The sequence below is a fragment of the Schistocerca piceifrons genome, chromosome 11 (genome assembly GCF_021461385.2).
Source record: "Schistocerca piceifrons isolate TAMUIC-IGC-003096 chromosome 11, iqSchPice1.1, whole genome shotgun sequence".
NCBI lineage: Eukaryota > Metazoa > Arthropoda > Insecta > Orthoptera > Acrididae > Schistocerca > Schistocerca piceifrons.
The window spans coordinates 128,265,278-128,278,296 of record NC_060148.1 but is presented as its reverse complement, the minus strand read 5'-3'; the positions used below and the strand labels follow the sequence as shown (position 1 = coordinate 128,278,296).

Here is a 13,019-nt window from a genome sequence, read left to right as displayed (position 1 = left end):
TGGTGGATTCTTACCGTACTTGGTTCTAAACATCCGTCGAACAGCTGTAGCACACTTGTTTTTGCCAAACTCCAACACACAGAAAGCTCGCTCCGCACCTGAACTCGCCGTGTTTGCGACTAGCGCTGACTATCGGCAAATTACCAAACTAAACTGTGGCCCTATACATGAAAAAAAAAACTTTCACGGTTCTCTTCAAAATGACGTATGTGCGATATCTCTACAATGTCTGGTTCTTGTGAAATGAATAATTGAGAGTGTTCCCGGACTTAATGCACACCCTGTATTAATACGGACTATGGACACAGATTTTGTTTGTAACAGGAAACACACTGACGTTTCTCACTGACAGTGGCGTCACATGAATTTGTATAGGCTGACTCCCATCAACAGAAAGCGAAAACGAAATTGCAAATATACGCCGAAACACTGGGGAAAATACACTTCTCGCCATTAAAATTGCTACACCACGAAGATGACGTGCTACAGACGGGAAATTTAACCGACAGGAAGAAGATGCTGTGATATGCAAATGATTAGCTTTTCAGAGCATTCACACAAGGTTGGCGCCGGTGGCGACACCTACAACGTGCTGACATGAGGAAAGTTTCCGACCGATTTCTCATACACAAACAGCAGTTGACCGACGTTGCCTGGTGAAATGTTGTTGTGATGCCTCGTGTAAGGAGGAGAAATGCGTACCATCACGTTTCCGACTCTGATAAAGGTCGGGTTGTAGCCTATCGCAATTTCGGTTTATCGTATCGCGACATTGCTGCTCGCGTTGGTCGAGATCCGATGACTGTTAGCAGAATATGGAATTGGTGAGTTCAGGAGGGTAATTCGGAACGCCGTGCTGGATCCCAACGGCCTCGTATCACTAGCAGTCGAGATGACAGGAATCGTATCTGCATGGCTGTAACGGATCATGCAGCCACGTCTCGATCTCTGAACAGATGGGGACGTTTGCAAGACAACAACCATCTGCACGAACAGTTCGACGACGTTTGCAGCAGCACGGACTATCGGCTCGGAGACCGTGGCTGCCGTTACCCTTGATGATGCATCACAGACAGGAGGTCCTGCGATGGTGTACTCGACGACGAACCTGGGTGCACGAATGGCAAAACGTCATTTTTTCGGATGAATCCAGGTTGAGTTTACAGCATCGTGATGGTCGCATCCGTGTTTGGTGACATCGCGGTGAACGCTCATTGGAAGCGTGTATTCGTCATCGCCATACTGGCGTATCACCCGGCGTGATGGTATGGGGTGCCATCGGTTACACGTCTCGGTCACCTCTTGTTCGCACTGACGGCACTGAGCAGTGGACGTTACATTTCAGATGTGTTACGACCCGTGGCTCTAGCCTTCATTCGATCCCTGCGAAACCCTACATTTCAGCAGGATAATGGGCGACTGCATGTTGCAGGCCCTGTACGGGCCTTTCAGGATACAGAAAATGTTCGAGTGCTGCCCTGGCCAGCACATCCTCCAGATCTCTCACCAATTGAAAACGTCTGGTCAATGGTGGCCGAGCAACTGGCTCGTCACAATACGCCAGTCACTACTCTTGATGAACTGTGGTATTGTGTTGAAGCTGCACGGGCAGCTGTACCTGTACACGCCATCCGAGCTCTGACTCAACGCCCAGGCGTATCAAGGACGTTGTTACGGCCAGAGGTGGTTCTGGGTACTGATTTCTCAGGATCTACGCACCCAAATTGCGTGAAAATGTAATTTATTTGTCCAATGAATACCCGTTTATCATCTGCATTTCTTCTTGGGGTAGCAATTTTAATGGCCAGTAGTGTATGTCTAACATCTCTTAGGAAAGGTACAAATGGTTCAAATGGCTCTGAGCACTATGGGACTCAAGTGCTGATGTCATAAGTCCCCTAGAACTTAGAACTAGTTAAACCTAACTAACCTAAGGACATCACACACATCCATGCCCGAGGCAGGATTCGAACCTGCGACCGTAGCAGCCGCGTAGGAAAGGCACAATACGAAGGTGAAGGAGTACACACCTGGTATCTGAGGAAACTGCGGCAACCAGGCGGCTGACCTCCACCATGCGCTCCGGGTGCCTCCGCACAGCCGTGGCCCACCCCTCGCTGGCCATCACCTGCTTGAGGTGGGCCGCAATGAAGCGCGCAGAGGATTCCGTGAGACACGAGCACGAGTGCTGTACGGCGAGCACCGCACACGCCACCGCATTCTCCACGCGCAGGCTCCGGGAGACTACGTACTCGCACTGTTCCTTCAAAGTGTGCACCTGGTACTTGTCGGCGGCTACTAGGAGTTTCAGGACCAGTCGGGGCTCCAACTGAGCCTCGTCCGTGTACAAGAACACCAGCAGCTGGCTCAGCACCTCCGGCTCGATGTCGGTGATGGAAATGTGGCCACTGCTGGATTCCAGGCAGTCGTGGGCCATCATGGCCGCGAACACGGGACTCCTGGCCACCAGGATAGCCCTGTGCGCCCTCAGCGTGCTGTCCCCCACCGTTATGGTGACGTCAGCAGAATGTCCAGACTGAAGGAGCGCGCCCAGGTCCGCTGCCAGCGTCTTCTGGCGTACGGCAGCAGGTGGCGTGTTGGCTGACTCTGAAACGTTACCAGAGCGTTACTACACTACCGGCCATTAAAATTGCTACTCTAAGAAGAAATTGCAGATGATACACGGGTATTCATTGGACAAATATACTAGAACTGACATGTGATTACATTTTCACGCAATTTGGGTGCATACACCCTGAGAAATGAGTACCCAGAACAACCACCTCTGGCTGTAATAACGGCCTTGATACTCCTGGGCATAGAGTCAAACAGAGCTTGGATGGCGTGTACAGGTACAGCTGCCCGTGCAGCTTCAACACGATACCAAGTTCGCCAAGACTAGTGACTGGCGTACTGTGACGAGCCAATTGCTCTGCCACCATTGACCAGACGTTTTCAGTTGGTGAGAGGTCTGGAGAATGTGCTGGCCAGGGCAGCAGTCGAACATTTTCTGTATCCAGAAAGGCCCGTACAGGACCTGAAACATGCGGTCGTGCATTATCCTGCTGAACTGTAGGGTCTCGCAGGGTCGAATGAAGGGTAGAGCCACGGGTCGTAACACATCTCAAATGTAACGTCCACTGTTCAAAGCGCCGTGCGAACAAGAGGTGACCGAGACGTGTAACCAATGGCACCCTATACCATCACGCCGGGTGATATGCCAGTATGGGGATGACGAATACACACTTCCAATGTGCGTTCACCGCGATATCGCCAAACACGGATGGCACCATCGTGATGCTGTAAACCGAACTTGGATTCATCCGAAAAAATGACGTTTTGCCATTCGTGCACCCAGGTTCCTCATCGAGTACACCATCGCAGGCGCTCGTGTCTGTGATGCAGCGTCAAGGGTAACCGCAGCCACGGTCTCCGAGCTCATACTCCTTGCTGCTGCAAACGTCGTCGAACTGTTCGTGGAGATGGTTGTTCTGTTGCAAACGTCCCCATCTGTTGACTCAGGGATCGAGACGTTGCTGCACGAGCCATTACAGGCGCGTGGATAAGATGTCTGTCACCTCGACTACTAGTGATACGAGGCCGTTGGGACCCAGCACGGCGTTCCGTATTACCCTCCTGAACCCATCGATTCCATATTCTGCTAACAGTCATTGGTCTCGACCGACGCGAGCAGCAATGTCGCGATACGATAAACTGCAATCGCGAAAGGCTACGATCCGACCTTTATGAAAGTCGGAAACGTGATGGTACGCATTTCTCCTCCTTACACGAGGCATCACAACGTTTCACCAGGCAATGCCGGTCAAATGCTGTTTGCGTATGAGAAATCGATTGGAAACTTTCCTCATGTCAGGACGTTTAGTGTCGCCACCAGCGCCAACCTTGTCTGAATGCTCAGAAAAGCTAATCATTTGCATATCACAGCATCTTGTTCCTGTCGGTTAAATTTCGCGTCCGAGCATGTAATCTTCGTGGTGTAGCAATTTTAATGGCCAGTAGTGTACATCTGAATCTTACAGGAGTATCTGATTTGATCCATTATAAACGGTTCTGAAAGCCTGCGACTGAAAATAATACGTTTGTTTATAAATACCTCATCTGCTACCAGTCACGATTTTCTTTATTTTTCGCACGACGCGTTTCGGGAAATGATTTCTATTTTCAAGTGCGTTTTTTGTGTCGAATAACATGTGACTAACTGCGACAAACGCTCTGCTTCAAGACTGCTTGTCGCAGTTATATGTTATTCGACACTGAGTTGTCAAGGCTGTACGCCTGGTTGGTTGGGAAGGAGTTGAAGTTTGTGATGTCTGAAGATGGGTGTAATCCCGAAACTCGTAACATGTCTAATAAAGGAGTCAATTGAACATCTCATGACTTTATTGCGATTTTTTGGGTCTGTCATGCCATTTCTATGTGACGTTGTCGATGTGTGAGAGTCTGCTTCATTTCGTTGACCTTACGTTTGCTTATGGTCCATTTGTGCAGTCACACACACACACACTAAACATCACACACAACTTCTTGTGCACTTTTGATCATCGAAAACATTTTACGTAAACAAAACAGTTGTAACTACAAAATGTTTAAAATGTTTTTGATGTTTAACAGTGTACAGCAAGTTGTATGTGTGTGTGTGTGTGTGTGTGTGTGTGTGTGTGTGTGTGTGAGAGAGAGAGAGAGAGAGAGAGAGAGAGAGAGAGAGAGAGAGAGAGAGACTCTGCACAGGTGGACCATGAGGAAACTTAGTCAACGAAATGAAGCAGACTCGCACACATCGACAACATCACATAGAAAACTAAAAAGACCTTTGGAGAAAAGAGAACCACTTGTGTGAATATCAAGAGCTCAGATGGAAACACAGTTCTAAGCAAAGAAGGGAAAGCAGAAAGGTGGAAGGAGTATATAGAGGGTCTATACAGGGGCGATATTCTAGTCGACAATATTATGGAAATGGAAGAGGATGTAGGTGAAGATGAAATGGGAGGTACGATACTGCGTGAAGAGTTTGACAGAGCACTGCAAGACCAGAGTCGAAACAAGGCCCCAGAGTTCACAACATTCCATTAGAACTACTGACAGCCTTGGGGGAGCCAGTCCTGACAAAACTCTACCATCTGGTGAGCAAGATGTATGAGACAGGCGAAATACCCTCACACTTCAAGGTCAATATAATAATTTCAATCCCAAAGAAAGCAGGTGTTGACAGATGTGAAAATTACCGAACTATCAGTTTAATAAGTCACAGCTGCAAAATACTAACGCGAATTCTTTACAGACGAATGGAAAAACTGGTAGAAGCCGACCTCGGGGAAGATCAATTTGGATTCCGTAGGAATGTTGGAATACGTGAGGCAATAGTTACCCTATGGCTTATCTTAGAGGCTAGATCAGAAAAAGGCAAACCTACGTGTCTAACATTTCTAGACTTAGAGACAGCTTTTGACAATATTGACTGGAATACGTTCTTTCAAATTCTGGAGGTGGCAGGGGTAAAATACAGGGAGCGAAAGGTTATTTACAAAATTTACAGAAACCAGATGACAGTTACAAGAGTCGAGGGGCATGAAAGGGAAGCAGCGGTTGGCAAGGGAGTGAGGCAGGGTTGTTGTCTATCCCCGATGTAATTCAGTCTGTATATTGAGAAAGGAGTAAAGGAAACAAAAGAAAAATTCGGAGTAGGAATTAAAATCCACCTAGAAGAAATAAAAACTTTGAGGCTTGCTGATGAGATTGTAATTCTGTCAAGGACAGCAAAGGACCTGGAAGAGCAGTTGAACGGAATGGACCGTGTCTTAAAAGGAGGATATAAGATGAACATCAACAACAGCGAAACGAGGATAATGGAATGTAGTCGAATTAAGTCGGGTGATGCTGAGGGAATTAGATTAGGAAATGAGACACTTAAAGCAATAAAGGTGTTTTGCTATTTGGGGAGCAAAATAACTGATGATGGTCGAAGTAGAGAGGATATAAAATGTAGACTGGCAAAGGCAAGGAAAGCGTTTCTGAAGAAGAGAAATTTGTTAACATTGAGTATAGATTGAAGTGTCAGGAAGTCGTTTCTGAAAGTATTTGTACGGAGTGTAGCCATGTATGGAAGTGAAACATGGACGATAAATAGTTTAGACAAGAGAATAGAAACTTTCGGAATGTGGTGCTACAGAAGAATGCTGAAGATTAGATGGGTAGATCACATAACTAATGAGGAGGGTTGAACAGAATTGGAGAGAAGAGGAGTTTGTGGCACAACTTGACCAGAAGAAGGGATCGGTTGGTAGGACATGTTCTGAGGCATCAAGGGATCACCAATTTAGCGTTGGAGGGCAGCGTGGAGGGTAAAAATCGTAGAGGGAGACCAAGAGATTAATACACTAAGCAGATTCAGAAGGATGTAGGTTGCAGTAAGTACTGGAAGATGAAGAAGCTTGCACAGGATAGAGTAGCATGGAGAGCTGCATCAAACCAGTCTCACGACTGAAGACCAGAACAACAACAAAAATTAAATGACAATGGAAGCTGTGTTGCTCCTCTGCTCGTCTGTTTTTACGTGTAAACTGCAGCTGGCCACGTCACTGGAGGCTAGCTGTACCAGCTGACCGGCCAGTACGGTGCAAGTCAAATGCGCCGTTAAAGCTGTTGTCCCGTATTATCGCTAAGTTGATGTGCGTGTAACTGACAGCAGAAAACTTACACTTATTATCGTACTGGAGACAGCTTGGCTGCAGTCCCACGTGAAACGGAAATCCAATGAAGTTCCAGCAAATGCGGAAGAGTACATGGTGCAATGTTTACATGAGGTGTATTCTTATGATGAACGGATTGTAGTCAGACATACGTACGGTGCATGTGGTGTCAGCGAGTGCTGTACGTGTCCACAGTGAGGAAGGCGCGCAATCTACTGGGGGGGCTTGGCAAGAGCATTTCGTAAAATCTGTTCAAAATGGCTCCAAGCACTATGGGACTTAACTTCTGAGATAATCAGTCACCTAGAACTTAGAACTACTTAAACATAACCAACCTAAGGACATCACACACATCCATGCTCGAGGAAGGATTCGAACCTGCGACCGTAGTGGTCGCACGATTCCAGACTGTAGCGCCTAGAGCCGCTCCGCCACTCCGCCACTCCGGCCGGCGATTGTCTATTTTACAGAAACAAAGCATTTGCATGTTTCACGAAATACATACAAAAAAGCTCTATGTAAAAAGCTTATGGATGGCTTATGGAGTGTGTTTGAAGTACGTGAACAAAAAATTCTTGATTATCATTTTGAACATAAAATCGATTTTATGGATTTACAGTGAATGACCTTCTGGCTGGCAGGGTAGAGCAGAATACCGTATCGTTTCACAAACAGGCGGAAATGAAATGAAACGATCGCGTGCCACTGGTCGCCCGGAGATCCCATGTGTGTACATTCGGTCGTTGGGTTCATGTCTTACACAATGTGATCAAAAGTTTTTTTCATTTAGGTTAATTGTGCTGCCACCTATTGCCAGGTACTACGTATCAGCGACATCAGTAGTCATCAGACATCGTGTGAGAGCAGAATGGGGCACTCTGTGGAACTCCTGGACTTCGAACATGGTCAGGTGATCGGCTGTCACTTGTGTCATACGTCTATACCCGAGATTTCAATACTCCAAAACGTCCCTAGGTCCACTGTTTCCCATGTGATAGTGAAGTGGAAACGTGAAGGGACACGTAAAGCCGTCGGCACACGGACCGTGCATCCGAACGTTGAGCGTGCCGGATTTCTGACGTCACTGCGTGGAATAGCACGCTCGGGAGTGTTTCCGAACGTGCAGAGCCGACACCCCCGCAGAGCAGTATCTGGCATGTCAGATATTCTGAGCGTGCGTCTGAGCGTTGACCAATGAGGTGGCACATTGCCGCCTACGTCACACGCACGCCTGTCTCCCTTCAGTACAGAGCTGTGAGGCACCATATTGGCATTCATTTCAAGCCTGTATGTATATATGCCGTTTTTGAGCACCAGCAAATTGAGAATCACTGGAAAACCCGTTGTTAGTTGTGTGATTCGTTCCAATAAAATAATGAGAAACATCATATTTGTGGCAAAAGAATTATTGTAACTTGCGTATAATGAGAGTAGGCTATTTGAAGGCAGCTACACACTGCAGATCCACCCAAAACGAATTGTTCTTGGTACAATTTCTTATAATTAAATTTCAGTTAGCAACATATCTACGACTAAGGTTTTTAGCAAGCGGTAAGATACTATGATCAGACACAAGAGGTGTCATGTTGGTTTAGCGTAATGAATGGCGGCCCTGTCCCATTATGAGTTCTGTTGTTGGGGCAGTGGTTCGCGTCCTGACAACCAATTTTTTTTCCTAACATTCGCGTTTTTGTTAGGTTCTAATACTTTATTATTAGTTTAATATAAGTATAGACTATAATATTTGATGTTATGTAAATACAATTTCACCTCTTTTTGAGGGGTGACTGTTCGATTGGCTTAATCTAAAGGACAGCTTGCGCTACTTGTATATAGATATTTTGTACTGGGTAGGAACAGTGATCAAGTAAGACTGACCTTGGGGTTTTACTAAAATGTGGTAATGATGAAATAATGTTTATCTTATGCGGATAAGTATTCCAAATTTGTAACGCACAGTTTTTTATGGAACTTTTATAGGCCCGTGTCCTTATTGAATGGACATGGTACTTTCCTTTTCGTGGACGACGGAAGAAATGTGCGTTTTAACAGAGCTAACGTGGGAATTTTACGGGCGCCCCTTTGGTAAACAGTGTGATTTACGAACTAGAAACATCCCTCAACTGCCGCTGGAGTGCGTTGCGATTGCGTATGCACAAGTCGCATCGTTCCTGAGTGTTCAGCAGCACGATGAACTGGGCACGCTAAACGTTAACGTTCGACAGCACGGTCCGTGTGCCGACTACTTTAGGTATGAAAGCGTACAGACCGACCCTGTCTGTTCACTGACAGAGACCGCCAACAGTTGACGGGGGTTTTATGTTTAATAGGTAGAAATCTATCCAGACCATCACACAGGAATTGCAAACTGCGTCCCCTGCAAGTACTGCGACAGTTAGGTGGGAGGTGAGAAAACTTGGATTTCCCGGCCTAGCGGCTGCTCATAAGCCAGACATCACGCCGGTAAATGCCAAACGACCCCTCGCACGGTGTAAGGAGCGTAAACATTGGATGATTGAACACTGGAAAAACGTTATGTGGCGTGACGAATCACGGTACACAATGTGGCGATATGACGACAGGATGTGGGTGTGGCGAATGCCCGGTGGACGTCATCTGCCACCGTGTGTAGCGCCGACGGCAAAATCCGGAGGCGGTGGTGTTGTGGTGTGGTGTGGTCGTGTTTTTCATGGCGGGGGCTTGCATCCCTTGTTGATTTGCGTGACACTATCATAGCACAGGCCTACACTAATGCTTTAAGCACCTTCTTGTTTCCCACTGTCGATGGCGATGGCGATTGCATCTTTTGACACGATCAAGCAACCGTTCATAATGCACGGCCTGTGGCTGGGTGGTTACACGACAACAACATCCCTGTGATGGACCGGCCTGCACAGAGTCCTGACCTGAATCCTATAGAACACCTTTGGGATGTTTTGGAACGTATTGCTGCCAGGCCTCACCGAGCGACACCAATACGGACCCGAAGTCGGAACCCCAACTCTCAAACCGAACTGCCCACAACAGACAATAGCCGGGAAGTAATAGTAGTCGAACAAAGATACTACGAGAGCGGATATATCGATACGCGCTGCTAACGCCGGTCACGGTCAGTCAAAGTGCCAACTCAGTGACAGTAGTAATTATAATTAACACAGTGAGGTGGAAGTGCGTTAAAAACAAGGTGTAAAATACATGATGGCGGGAACACGAGCCACGTACGGCTCAGTAGGGTTGCACTTGTGTCATGCCGAACATTTCTCTTCAGTTGTCGTTGGTGCCCTTCATGCAATATCTTATCCTGGCCGCAGCGATGTCGGAGATTTGATGTTTAATCGGATTCCTGATATTCACAGTACACTCATGAAATGTTGGTACTGCAAAATACCCACTTCTCCACTACCTCAGAGATGCTGTGTCCCATCGCACGTGCGCCGAATATAACACCACGTTCAAACTCACTTAAATCTTGATAACCTGCCATTGTGGCAGCAGTAACCGATCTCACAACTGCGCCAGACACTTGCTGTGTTATACAGACGTTGCCGAACGCGGCGTCGTATTCTGCCTGTTTACTTACCTCTATATCTGAATACGTATGCCTATACCAGTTTCTTTGGCGCTTCAGTGTATTTGGAATGTGGACAAAGCCACTGACAGTTGAGTCCTACACCACGAAAACGTTTGGATGTTCGAAGATATTTCGGGGTTGCTCCCAGTCGTCTGAAACGTCATTCCACGATATTTAGACTGGGCACCTGCTAGTCATCTTCAGGTGAGCCATCGAAGACTGGCGTAGACGTTTGCAACCCCGCCTTGTACAGGGTGGTCCATTGGCAGTGACCGGGCCAAATATCTCACAAAATAAGCATCAAACGAAAAAACTACAAAGAACGAAACTCGTCCAGCTTCAAGGGGGAAGCCAGATGGCGCTATGGCTGGCCCGCTAGATGGCACTGCCATAGGTCAAACGCAAATGAAATGCGTTTTTTTATATAGTAACCCCCAGTTTTTGTTACATATTCGTGTAGTACGTAAAGAAATATGAATGTTTTAGTTGGACCACTTTTTTCGCTTTGTGATAGATGGCGCTGTAATAGTCACAAACGTATACGTACGTGGTATCACGTAACATTCCGCCAGTGCGGATGGTGTTTGCTTCGTGATACATTACCCGTGTTAAAATGGACCGTTTACCAATTGCAGAAAAGGTCGATATCGTGTTGATGTATGGCTATTGTGATCAAAATGCCCAATGGAGGTGTGCTATGTATGCTGCTCGGTATCCTGAACGACATCATCCAAGTGTCCGGACCGTTCGCCGCATAGTTACGTTATTTACGGAAACAGGACGTCTTCATCCACGTCTGAAACGTCAACCACAACCTGCAACAAATGATGATGCCCGAGTAGGTGTTTTAGCTGCTGTCGCGGCTAATCCGCACATCAGTAGCAGACAAATTGCGCGAGAATCGAGAATCTCAAAAAAAGTCGTTGTTGAGAATGCTACATCGACATCGATTGCACCCGTACCATATTTCTGTGCACCAGGAATTGCATGGCGACGACTTTGAACGTCGTGTACAGTTCTGCCACAGGACACAAGAGAAACTACGGGACGATGACAGATTTTTTTGCACGCGTTCTATTTAGCGACGAAGCGTCATTCACCAACAGCGGTAACGTAAACCGGCATAATATGCACTATTGGGCAACGGAAAATCCACGATGGCTGCGACAAGTGCAACATCAGCGACTTTGGCGGGTTAATGTATGGTGCGACATTATGGGAGGAAGGATAATTGGCCCCCATTTTATCGTTGGCAATCTAAATGGTGAAATGTATGCCGATTTCCTACGTAATGTTCTCCCGATGTTACTACAACATGTTTCAGTGCATGACAGAATGGCAATGCACTTCCAACATGATGGATGTCCGGCACATAGCTCGCGTGCGGTTGAAGCGCTATTGAATAGCATATTTCGTGACAGGTGGATTGGTCGTCGAAGCACCATACCGTGGCCCGCGCGTTCACCCGATCTGGCGTCCCCGGATTTCTTTCTGTGGGGAAAGTTGAAGAATATTTGCTATCGTGATACACCGACAACGCCTGTCAACATGCGTCAGCGCATTGTCAATGCATTTTCGAATATTACGGAAGGCGAACTACTCGCTGTTGAGAGGAATGTCGTTATACGTATTGCCAAATGCACTGAGGTTCACGGACATCATTTTGAGCATTTATTGCATTAATGTGGCATTTACAGGTGATCACGCTGTAACAGTATGTGTTGTCAGAAATGATAAGTTCACAAAGGTACGTGCATCACATTGGAACAACCGAAATAAAATTTTCAAATGTACCTACGTTCTGCATTTTAGTTTAAAAAACCTACCTGTTACGAACTGTACGTCTAAAATTGTGAGCCATATGTTTGTGACTATTACAGCGCCATCTATCACAAAGCGAAAAAAGTGGTCCAACTATAACATTCATACTACGCGAATATGTAATAAAAAATGGAGGTTCTATTTTAAAAAAAAGGCAGTTGATATCCGTTTGACCTATGGCAGCGCCATCTAGGGGGCCAACTATAGCGGCATCTGGTTTCCCCCTTCAAGCTAGACGAGTCTCCTCCTTTGTAGTTTTTTCTTTTGACGCTTACTTCGCGAGATATTTGGCCCGGTCGCGATCAATGGACGACCGTGTATAGTGCGCCGTGAGTATTGCCTCACATGTGCCAGAGTCACGGTGACAGAAGGGCCACCCTGCCCGGCGGCAGCGCCTTAGCTGATGGAACTGCAGAGGTCAGCTGTCTTTGGTGCTGCCGCTCGCTGCGATACACGAAGTATTCTGCCGTCTTCGACTAAGCAAATCTCGGAGGTGACGGGATTCCATGCATTATTCAGCTGGTAGCCGGTGTCACGGTTCATTAGATTATCCGGGATGCGTATTTCTTTTATAAGATAGTCCCAAATAGATGATAGATGTTGCCGTGGCCAAAAGTGATGTTTTGTCAGGTTGTGGTGGTCTTCAGTCCTGAGACTGGTTTGATGCAGCTCTCCATGCTACTCTATCCTGTGCAAGCTGCTTCATCTCCCAGTACCTACTGCAACCTACATCCTTCTGAATCTCTTAGTGTATTCATCTCTTGGTCTCCCTCTACGATTTTTACCCTCCACGCTGCCCTCCAATGCTAAATTTGTTATCCCTTGATGCCTCGGACATGTCCTACCAACCGATTCCTTCTTCTAGTCAAGCTGTGCCACCAACTTCTCTTCTCCCCAATCCTATTCAATACCTCCTCATT

At 46.8% G+C, this 13,019-nt stretch overlaps 1 protein-coding gene across 2 annotated transcripts in view; it reads right to left on the bottom strand.

Moving 5' to 3' along the window:
* The window catches only part of LOC124720248 (speckle-type POZ protein-like), an 86,670-nt gene that overhangs the window by 30,869 nt on the left and 42,782 nt on the right, over nt 1-13,019 (bottom strand). For both annotated transcript variants that reach the window (XM_047245566.1, XM_047245567.1), the window contains exon 4: nt 2,031-2,607. In XM_047245566.1, the coding sequence (XP_047101522.1) occupies nt 2,031-2,607 (577 nt within the window). The remainder of the gene's footprint in view (nt 1-2,030; nt 2,608-13,019) is intronic.